Here is an 11,720-nt window from a genome sequence, read left to right as displayed (position 1 = left end):
ACTGTGAACTGGTAGAGAACACAAAGGGAGTAGGAAAGAAACTGCCCACAAGGACATGTAGTCTCTTTTTGACAGAGTTGAAAGGCAAAAATGAGTTGAAACATTTTTTTTTTGAGTATATATAAAATCTGTGTCATAAAAAAAAAATAAAATCAGAGTAACAAATGTGCAGCACTTTAATGTCAGATTTGACTGTCATTGGAACTGTTCACAAGTAGTGTGGACAATCTAAGTTGTACTTCATTTTCTAAGTACGATATATAACCATTAGGATAATTTAGAAAAACACATCACCAGAACTTGGGCTGAAGGGGGAAGAAAGGGAACATCTTTGGAAGGTCCAAGTGGGATTTTTCAAGTGAACGCTATTCCAATATTTTGAGACAAACAGGGAGAAGTGAGGTCTGTTACACATCTTTCACAGCCTATATATAAACCAGCCTCAAGAATATTTACCTGAACAGATATATACAGATTTTTTTTTTTCTTTTAAATATTCTTAAAAAAGTAATATTTGCTTGATCTATGACACAATGAACGTCTCTACAGGGAAAACAGACCGTAGGCATAACAAAATACTCCAGAAGTCGTAAAAGGTAACACGAGAGCGGTGTTTGGCCTTGGTAAAACACATTTAGGATGGCTGCAATGTATGGACACAGCTTTGTTCAAGAAAGGAGTTGTGCATATTTAAAGGTACTTACAAGAGCTGGTCTTCTCCTTTCCTTGACATGGGTATGATGTTTCCTAATGGGATGAGTAGAAAATCATGGACACCATGCACTGCTGAAGGAGGACTATGCCCATCTGTTTCACATGTCTGTGGTGCAATGATGGAAGAGTCTCTTCTAACCCCTATGGCTCATAAGTGAAAGAGATGTAGCGCTCAGCCTGTGGGAGTTGAAGGGCAATTTCAAGGACTCCATGTTTAATGAATTCATAGGATTCAGCTCCCCTTCTTCGTCTGTCAGAACAGATTTTTATATTCTCTATAGAACTGAAATGGTTTAAAATACACTTCAGGTCTACAGCCACGCTAAAATGCTGTTCTTCTGGTAAAGTTTAACATTTAAAGCAAAGATTACCAGTTTTAAGCATCTTTCTTGCTTAAAATCCCTCTGTGTGTGTAGTGAAATGGGTGACTTTAAGCACCTGTGGAGGAAAATAATTATCACACCACTACCTATCACTGGATGTGCTCAGCAGCAGCTTTTGTACAAACTCTGGGCAACAAGGTCACTGGCAAAACGAGCTGGGTCTTTCCAAAGGCCAACAGGTGGCTCCAAAGCTTCCAAAATTTCCCTTCAGAGAGTTTTCACCCACCTCAAGACCACATTTTCTGAGTGGCACGTGGGATACACCCTCTCCGACGGCACCGCTGCTCACCCGGCTCCGCGAGCCACAGCTGCTCCTGCCCTCATTCCTTCACGGTGATGGATGCAGAAAGTTACAAAAATGCAACTAGAAAAAGTTTTTATATCCTCCAAGTGTGCAAATGGCTGTGTGTTTTTATGGCAACTCAACTGAAATTCCTCAGTGCCAGCTGTTGCATTCTTGGATAATTCAGCTGCTTTTTACATGAATGTCTTCGCTCATAACTAAAAGATAATTGACTATAAACAAGTGCACTATAAACATGAAGGGAAAAAAAATCACAAAGAAGAATTGTTTCCTGTTTTTTTTCTGAAAAGAAATAGGCAAATTAAGGCTATGACTAGAAAATGACTGAGGTTTCCATTAAAATAACCTCTGTCATTTTAACTGCTATTTTATGAACCAAGTGACTTCAGTGCTACTAAATATTTAATGAGAGAAACCAATGATATTGGTGAGTGATGAGAAGCGTTGCTGTCTCCTATGGGAATAACTGTAACTAATTCTCTGCCCCCAAAAGAGCAGATTTTTGCATATTGTGCCCAAACTGACGGCACTGTGAGCTGCTGAAAAGACCGATGCCACCTTCTCAACAAAACTGTTTGCAAACTCTGACTTCCCCCCCCTCAGTGTTTCCTGACTTTCACCCAGGCTTGGATGGATAATGGCCTGGATATTTCATGGCAAATTTCTCAAACACAATCACACAAATACGCACTGGAAGAGGGGGGACTCATCCCGTTGCCTTCAGTAGGACCAAGAGCAAAATTAAGCGCAGAAGCAAGCGAGCTGACAGTTACTATTTCTGTGATGCCTCCTCCCGAAACCACATCTGCGGATCCTCCCAAAGCCATCCTGCAGAGAAAACCCATCAGCTCTTGTTACATCGCTCTCCCAGGTTTCTCTGGGTTGAAAACTGCTCTGATGCTTGGTTTCCCCCACCATCCAAAGGTGAATATTCACCGCTGCAGCCTCCCCGTGCTGGGGCGAGGCAGTCAGTGCAGCCAACGGGCAAGGGATGCAGGGAAGAAAACCGGTGGCTCGGACATAACACAAAAGCTCCTCAGTATGGGAAGTCAAAACCTGTTTTGTTCTACAGAATCGCTAGGTTTCGTGGCTTTTACAGTATCTCAGTGGAGATATTGTTTGTTTCCCAGCATTTTTCTCATAACCACAAATCATACCCACAAATAAAAAATATCCCTTCAAAACCGCTTCCTATTAGCAGAGCGTACCTTATATTATAAAACTTGCAAGTCGACCAGTGTTGTACCATGAAGCCTATACAGGGGGTTTTTTTTGTATTTAATTTTTTTTGTTTTTCTTTTTGTTTTCCCAGTGTAAAAATATACAATGCTACTGCTCATTTGTTGCAGAGCAAAGGTCCAACTGGTCCTCTCCTGCTGAAGGCTCCACCTCTACTGCCCTTTTCATACCTCCCCAACCCAGACCACCGTGTTGCCCCTCCTCACGCCCGACACCTCACAGCGTAACGTGTTTTGCCTCCCGTTTATAACAAACAATGAATCTTTAGCTGGTGTAATGAGATACTGTCCAAATAGTCCACTGTCTTTCATAATTCTGTTTTGGCTGCTCCAGGGCCAGTCTTTGGGTGTGATAGGGTCCTTTAAATTCTTCAGCACGCTCATTCTCCCCGTCGACAGCTCTACAAAAAGCACGTCCGTCTGCAGACGCGAAGCGGCGTACACGTAGTACTGATTGCCTTCGGTGAAGGAGGGCTGAAATGTCAGGTGGGACACGTGCACGTTCGTCTGTAGGTCGTAAATCAGCCGGATCTCCCCGCGCGCGGTCAGGGCCTGCACGCTGATCCTGCCGCTGTCGCCGTCGGCGCTCACCAGGTACCGCCCGTCGGGGGACACGTGCGGGGAGCCCGACACGGCACCGTTGGGCCCGACCACGGCGTCGGTGACGCCGTCCACGACGAGCTGCGGGCCCGCGGCCCCCGCGCGGCGCCGCCCACACTGGATGAAGTAGTAGCCGCCCAGGTGCGTGTGGGCCATGGCCTGCGGGGCGCAGCCCTGAGCTCGCAGGCTGATGGTCTTGATGTGCGTCACAGTCTCCAGGTCGATCTTGTGAACCGCCGGCCTCGACTTGTTAAAAACGAAGCCAAACCTGAAACGGGAAACGAGACACTGAAGTCCCCTCTGGAGACACAAGGACACGAGTGAGCAGAGAGGGAAGGGAGCAGAGCCGGGAAACTCCGTGCTGTTGGGTTGGGAAGCGTGTGGAATAATGTCATCTCTTTTCTGTATTTTAGTGCTTCTAAAACATCCTAAAGGAGGGATATTTTGTATTTCAATTCAAATCTGCAAACTGATCCTGGAAGTCTGAGTATGTGTTCAGGCACTTGAATCCTCAAGAGTTTTTATTGGGGAGCCCAATTTACTACAGGAATAAAATCAAGGTTTGGGTGTTCTGTAGGCTACTATTGACCAGATTTGTATTTAATCTGTCTGAGGCCTACAGGGATGTAATTCAATATATATTCACGCCTTCAATCCCAAAATAGAAAAACATATTGCTGCCAGGTTGGGGCCAGAGAGCAACTATATAAAATATAATATATAAATATAGTACAATGTAATAAAGATATATATTATAATGTATAACCACCAAATGAAGAGCATGTCTAACCTCATCTCTCAAATGACAGCAGCAGAGGGGAGCTGTGATGTGTGTTTGGTACCAGTGGTGCCTGGGGACAGTGCAGGAGCTGGCAAGGCTGAGGTGCAGAGCAGAGTGTGTTCAACAGCACCCTGCCAGCCCAGGGAAGGTGTAAAACATTTCTTGAGGAACATAACCAGGGTGCCCTGAAGATAAGGGGCCTTGATTTTCTGTCTCAAGACAGGGCAGAAAACAAAGAGCAGAGAATAAATGTTCTGTAAAAGATATATGCTGCAGCAGATCTGACCTTTGCTGAAGACAAGAAAAGGTCAAGAATAGCCAGGAAAGGTTTCTGCTTAATTTGAAAGGGAGCCCATAGAAACAGTCTGTTTGTGCTCCTGGGATTCACAGGTCACTGGCACTGGCTTACAAAAACTAATTTTACATCCAGTATCTTTTCATCCGTTCAATGCAGACACAAGGAAATGAAGTGGGTGCTTAGTTCCCCAAAAGATGTAAAATTGCCTTGTGAAATGTGGAGGACAACGTGCTTGTGTGCAGATAATATGTATTTTGCTTGAAACACTGGGTTTATTTCTTTATTCTTAATCCATCTGTCAGTGAGACACTCAGCAATGATTTCACTTCTGAGGAACGAGCCAGTGGAGTGATTGATCCCATGAAAATCACTGGGCTAAGCCTTTCATTTCCCCATTACACTCCCATCCATTAGAGACTCCACAAAATATCTGCAGTGGAGAGCTGCAGCGCACTGTGTGTGGGGAAATTGGATCTGACACTTGTATTTCTCCTGGATGAGTGCATTTTAAGTACACTTTAAAAAGTGCTTTCCCTTACAGCATTTTTTTTCCCCAAGACTTCCTTAATACTTGGCCGAATGCCTGAAGGAGTTAAGAAATGGTTCTTATCATAAACTTTCATTTAAAGAAGTGGGTCAGGATGCATTTTATTTGCCCACAGCTGCAGAAGAGGCGCAGCCCTTGCGTGAAATCTGTGATCTGAAATCTCGAAGTAAAACTTGCACTTAGAGAGTTTTCAACGGACAACAAGCCACCCTGGGAACTAATAAAACCAGAGACATTTCTAGATATCCATCTGAAATAGGAGGCAGCTGAAATACATACGCAGGAATATTTGCATACAAATATTTTTTGGCTCGTGGAAGAGACTGCTTAAATAGTCACGTTCCTGGGAAATCCTGGTGTTGCCATTTATTGTTTCTGAGTGGAGAATTTAGAAGATGATCTCAATGAGTCTCATTAGACTGCAAGCACTTATTTTTCTGGGCTGAGGGTGAGTGAGAATGGACAAAGATCTGGCTCTGAACAAATGCAACAGGAAATCAGGCACAGCATTTGCATCTTTGTACATGGGAAACTATAGACAATAACCTACATTTAATATTTTTTATGGAAGTTCATCTGTATACAGCCAACTAATCCTACTGAAGCAAAAGGATAATTAAACAAACAAACAAACAAATAAAGCGTAACTATTCCGCTTTCCTGTCTTTGAACCCAATCCTCACCTTCTCAGCTCAGGCTTTAACATTCAGCAGTCATTTACCCCCTGGCACTACTATAAGTCACAATGAAAGTTTGAGGGAAAATGGGAAAAATGAAGTAAAGAGAAATTACGAGTGACAGCCACGAGCTGTGTATCGTTATTTTGTGTTTCATGAAGTAAAGTTATTTATTTTGGAACAGATTCAATATATAATCATTTAAGTGTGACTCCCCTCTCCCAGAGTTCCCAGCAGGAAACCTAAGATTGATATAAGGAGTGACATTATGGTTTTTTGAGAGTTTTACTTAGTTAAACTATATAGGAGCCAGAAGATGGTTAAACAGTTGTTGTGTTGTAACATGGAAAGAACAGTATAAATTGCTGTGCAGTTATCATCAATTCTGATAATGTTAATGGGAGGCTTCCTGTGCCTGCTGGGAAGCAGCCAGTATTACTCCAAGTTATTAGTATGTTAGTTACACAACCTCATTAACCACTACATCACATTAACATTCAAAACTGATGGTTCATGGAGGTTTATTTGGTTAATGTGCAGTGCATACCATTTTTCTGCTCCAACCACACACCCCACGCAGAGATCCAAGTTGGAAACACGTGGAAGAACCTTATGCTTCAGGCAGAGTACACTTCTATCACTTCAAGCAATAAATCCTTGACATAGGTTTCTGCCCAGATCCATAAAATGGTTTGGAGGCAAAAAAAAAAAGGTAATTTTTGAGACATTAAACTCCTGGCACAAGCAAGCCAGGACAGAGTGTCATAAGCTGCAAGGAAGGATGGCTGACCAAGGTGAGTGCATTGAATGTCTGTGTCAAGGTCTAAGGGAAATCCAGGCTTGTCTCTTGCTGTTTTATCGATTAGCTGAACAACTACTGGCAATTTGCTCAACCATTTCTCCATTTCACATGTGAAAATGGAAATAAAAGCACTCAGCTTCCTCACAGATTCATTCATTCATTCCTTCACTCATTCGTATTTGTGAAGTGCTCTGAGGGTTATGAGAAGGGAGGAGCATGGTCACCATTACCATTCATTAGGATAACTTCTTACCTGACATGATTAATAATAAGGTTTGTAGGTGGTATAAAAAAATCCTCCACTCCTTGGAAGGGTGTGCGGATCACCCGCGGATCCTCCCCCGTGCTCGCCTCCGGGATCACCTACAACAAACACACCAGGCTGAGCACAGGATAAGCAGAAAGGTAAACACAGATTACACTCAGGCACAGGCCAAGTGGCTCTTCCCGGGCTTAAATGGATTAATGACTTCAAAACTCCGTTTGGTGTCGATGTCTTGAAAAGTTGTGCTCGTAAATAGTATTTGAGGCTTGACATTTGTAGGGTAAGCACACAACTTGACTTTCCTAAGTTGTTTACATCTCGAGAAAGAGCAGTCATGCAGGAGCTGAAGCAGTATGACAACACTAGGACCATCATAATTTATCCCTCAGTGTCTAAAGTAAACATGTATTTCATGGTCACATTTATTAATCTCACTTAAATGCACAGCGATGGTTTACCAGCTTGAAGGATCAAACATTAACTCACAGCAGCTAATTATCACTTTGAAGGAGAAAAACTGTTCATCCACCTACAGCACCATGTAAAGTTCATGGAGGAGCAGGGAAGGGCCTTTTGGCTGTCCCCTGGTCCTGTCCTGCAGCACAGGACACATCTCCATGGCCAGGGGAACTCGGCTCCTCCAGCGCTCTGGAAAGGAGAACTTTTCAATAATTAAAATGTTAAATACTCAGATTGATTGCTGGGTTCAAGATGATTTTAGTCCATTCTTTAGGACCCTCTGCTGCTCTAATGTGCAACAGTCATTGCTTTGAATTTATAGCTACATGATTCATTAAAGGGATGCTAAATCCCTAAAAGGTTTAGTTCAGACAGCTGTTCTGGTCATGCCATTTAGATTTCTTCCAATTAGATTGCTGAAGAAGGATGCCCACCCTTGCACAGTGCTTTCAAGAGGCCAGACATTTGCTTACCACAAGCCAGTAACGGCTAAACAACAGCAACCCATTAGTTGGTTGCATGGGCAGTTTGATAAATCCCTGACTTCCAAAGAATGAGTGGAAATTTAAATCAACCTCTGCAGCAGCATCTTTGTTACAAAAACGTGTTTTATTGCACGTCTGCAACTAGCCACTGCAGGTTTCAAGGAGGAACTTTGCTAAATTAGTCACTGCCCAACCTTTTGGGAAAGAAGGTCGGAAAAAAAGAAAGGATGTGCTGATGCTGATGCTAATCTCACCTCTGAGTGTGTAACTGCACTTCATAAAGATAACAGAAAGGACTATCTGAGAGCTGGAGCCTTCTAACAAGTTTCCAACTGTGCAGGTGGTGCGTTCCTCTTAATAATGACATGCTTGTGCCATCTCTACTTTAATTACAGAAACCTCTCACAGCTGGATGGAAGAAATTAAGTCAGAAAGGGTAAAGAGAGCCCATTTTGTCTCCTTGTACCCCATACAGGAAACTGCTCATCCCCTGATGAGACAACCTGGTGGCACTGCCTTGGAAACCTTCATTTATTTGCCCCCTCTCTGGTTTTGGTGTCTTCCTGAAATCACCCATGATGAGTAGTTGTTCCAGTCTTTATTACTGACAGTCTGCAGTGGTTATCTTGGATGCAGCAGGTGGCTGGTGGGAATGGCTCATCCCATCTTCACGGAGCAGCACCTCCAGCAAAGTCCTGGGCAACCCCATGGCTTAACGCAGACTCCAGATTTGCAGGTTTTTAGGTCAGAAAAGCACAGACACTTTTCTTCTCTGCCTGCTGGGGAATGTTTTAATGTAGACTCAGCAGCACACATTTCTGGCAGAAGGAGTATTCACATGACACCTGGATCTCCAGAAAGGTTGGGTGGCAAGGGCCAGAAAACAACCACTAGAGAAGGGGTGTGTGGATGGATCAAACCAAGCTCTGGTGTCAACTCTGTCATACAACACACAGCAGCAGCAAAACACCCAATTAGATGATTACTGTCCATGTGTCTCTACTGTCAACAGAAGAGCGAATCTGTCAAGGTCATCCAGAAGTGGAAGCTGATTTAGTTGTCCAGACTCATGTGCAGTGCTGTGTCCCGGTGTCACTGTGGGTCTGATGGTGCTGAGCACGGAGGAGCTCCAGGGACCTCACTGGCACCCCTCCAGTGGAGTTACTCTCATCCAGTAACAGAATTTGTCCCTGAGGTTTTGCTTTTGGTGTTTATGGGGTTTTTTTCATGCCCTAGAGGGCTGTTTCTCCAGGCTGAGCCCCCCCCCCAGCTCCCTCAGCTGCTCCTGCTGCTCCAGCCCCTTCCCAGCTCCGTTCCCTTCCCTGCACACGCTCCAGCCCCTCGGTGTCTGTCTTGGAGTGAGGGACCCAGACCTGCCCCCAGGATTCGAGGTGTCCCAGCAGAGCTGTGGAGCACAGCAGGCTCGTCCTGCTCTGAGCCAGCTGCCAGCCCTTGCTGTGTGACTTTATGGCACTTGGCTCTGCCACCAGCCCTAAAACAAACCAGAGCCCTGCTGCCAGCCTGGGGCACAGTCATTGCTCAGAAACAAATTAAACAGCAGGAAAAATATGGGAGGATGGACGGAGGAGGGATCAATAAAACACACTGGATATGCAAATGAAGCAGCAGCTTTATATCCAGACCATTAAATGCTGTTAATTACCTGCAGCCCACCAGTTACACCAATGTGCTACCAATGATGCTGAGCCCAGAACGAGCAAAGGCTCCAGCAGGACAGGACTCACCTGCAGCATGGTTGAGGATTTCCTCATGTCCCCCCAGCTGAGCACCCACACTTGGTCGTGGGACTTGTCATAATGCAGTTTGGTTGGCAATGGGTCCACGTCCAAGGACTTAAAAAAAACCCAGAGACAGTTATTTGCACAGTGACCCAAAGGGCCATGACAAACAGGACATCAGTTCACTGCAGGCATCGCCACGCACGCTGTGACACCCCCCGTGCAGCTCTGCCTGCAGATCAGCTGGGGCATCAGCAGCACTGCCAACACTGGGCTGTGTGCTGCCATGTCCTGGCTGGACATCATCCATCTTCCCTGTTACAGCCAGTAGATCAGGGGCCAATTTGTGCTTAAACTGTGCCCACACCAGCTCATTCTTCCCGACCTGCTGATGACCCAGCACAGGCAGCTGGGCCAGAAATTCATCCAGCATTATTTTACCAGACTCACTGCAAGCTCGGCTGCAGATGCAGCCCTGAGACTGTGAACTCCCACCCCCAGAGGAGTCTTTTCCTGCCAGAACAGTGAATGACAGGGTGACCCCACAGGTGAAAGCAACACAGGGCCAGCTTTTTAGTAAAGTCAGCAGACCCACTGGGCAAAGACCTCATTTTTTTGTCCCGTATCGAGTCTTTTGCCATCAGGGAATAACACATTCACTTGTAAGTACCTGTATGGCTTTCTGAGTCTGGATATCAATTATCAGGACTCTGTTCTGCTTAGGCTGTGTCACATAAATGTACTTGTCTCTGACATTGACTGCTGAAGCCCAGAGGCAGGACTGAGTGTCTTCACCTTCCACTCTAGGACAGATCTCCTCCTGAGGGGAAAAAAAAAAAAGGGTTTAATTTCTACAGGTTCAGAGCCTGGAGCAGCAAGAACCTTAGACTTGAAAACCATTGGAAAAAAAATCCCTGGGGATTCTGATAGGATGGTATTTTCCCCCTTTCTTTCCTGGAAAACATGAAATAATTAATTTATCATGTCCCACACTGCAGCCTGGCTCTATACAGTGACATTAAACAGCTGGACCTCCTGCAAACTTATATTGAATTTAAATAACCACACAGCCTATGGATCGATCTTTTGAAGCGTGCTGAGGTTCATCAAGGCTTGCAGTGCTGTCAGCATTTATTAGCAACAGAAATATCACCCTGTGCTTTGAAAAAACAGGGATTTACATTAACTGAATCACTGCTTCACATTTTTCATAAAGTCTTCATTTTCTGTGCAGGAGAGCATGGTCTAAAACACTTCTGCTCAGGGAAACAGCAGCAAAACAGGCAGGATCCTACAGCTACAGAAACTTCCCCTGTTCCAAAGGAACCAAATCCTGCTGCTTTGGACCAAATCCTGTTCACAGCTGCCTGATCTATATTTTGTCTCTGATCCTCCACTCACTGAGTCCTGAACAGAAGAGAAGAGAGAAAAAAGAGGAAAGAGAAAAAGAAGATCCTGAGTTGGAAGGGACCCACAAGGATCACTGAGTCCAACTCCTGGCCCTTCACAGGACAACCCCAAGAATCACACCACATGCAACAATTATGGAGAAAAAGATGTCACCTCTAAGCAGCACAGCTCTGTTGGAAGGTGCCTTGGTGGGGACCATGAGTAAGGGTTGAAGATACAATAAATAGCTTGGCTGCATTTTCCTTTCTGTCCCTCCAGCCAGGCTGGGCATGGACTCTAAGGCAAGCTAAAAGATGCTCCACCAGCTCAGATTTGGGCCTCCAGCAGCTGTTCACACAACCAAGCACCACCTGACAGCCTCCAACCCGCTCTCCTCATGCTCAGGTCTCACCACAGAATACCCATCCAAGCCAACAGGAGCAGGGAAAGGTCACTGGCCTTTCAGCTACAGTGCAGCTCAGCTGCTCTACCTGCTTTTGTGCCCTCTAATAGCAAACGAAACCTTTGTTGTAGAACCTCTCCTGAAGCTGCAGGCTGCTGTCACTGCCTATGTAGAAAACACTCAAGATAGTAAAAGGCAAAAGGGAGGAAAAAAAGGTCAACCATCCCCAGATCAAGGGAAAAGGCTCTGTGATATCTGTAGGAAACCCTCAGAGGTGTCTCTGAAAGGCAGCCAAGTGATGATGCTAAAAATCCCTTTTATGCCCACCACTGTGCTGACATTATTTCCTTAAGTGCCCTCTCTCCTTTATTCTTTTCAAGCTGTTTCTCCAGGACCACCTCTCCGATATTTACAGCTCTTTGGAAAAGAAACACAAGATTTCTGTCTTTGAGAAGCAACAGCTCAAGTGTGGCTTAATAATATTATCCACTAAGGACCAGCCCTGGGGTGAGCAGTCTGGATTTCTTCCAAGGTATATTAAAATCTAGTGAAAAAAAAAAAAATCAATATCAACCAAAAATATATCGAGATTTAGTAAATAAGAAATACAGACTCACAAGAAGATCTTGACCCATA

The 11,720-nt window shown here is 44.7% G+C and overlaps 1 protein-coding gene across 5 annotated transcripts in view; it reads right to left on the bottom strand.

The window, feature by feature from the left end:
- Positions 1–158: 158 nt before the first annotated feature.
- Positions 159–11,720, bottom strand: part of LOC114065708 (follistatin-related protein 4-like) — a 169,594-nt gene continuing 158,032 nt past the window's right edge. For 4 of the 5 annotated variants that reach the window (XM_027899820.1, XM_027899816.1, XM_027899817.1 and 1 more), the window contains 4 exons: positions 9,963–10,112; positions 9,299–9,406; positions 6,598–6,707; positions 159–3,507 (listed from right to left, as the gene is read on the bottom strand). In XM_027899820.1, coding sequence (XP_027755621.1) covers positions 2,805–3,507; positions 6,598–6,707; positions 9,299–9,406; positions 9,963–10,112 — 1,071 coding nt within the window. In that variant the 3' untranslated portion in view covers positions 159–2,804. The remainder of the gene's footprint in view (positions 3,508–6,597; positions 6,708–9,298; positions 9,407–9,962; positions 10,113–11,720) is intronic. The other variant, XM_027899818.1, reaches the window with a different exon arrangement.

This window comes from Empidonax traillii, unplaced genomic scaffold, assembly GCF_003031625.1.
Source record: "Empidonax traillii isolate 1590-97213 ecotype Southwest subspecies unplaced genomic scaffold, ASM303162v1 scaffold689:size842923, whole genome shotgun sequence".
Classification (NCBI taxonomy): Eukaryota; Metazoa; Chordata; class Aves; order Passeriformes; family Tyrannidae; genus Empidonax; species Empidonax traillii.
The sequence above is the reverse complement of the archived record's forward strand: the minus strand, read 5'-3'. Positions and strand labels throughout refer to the sequence as shown.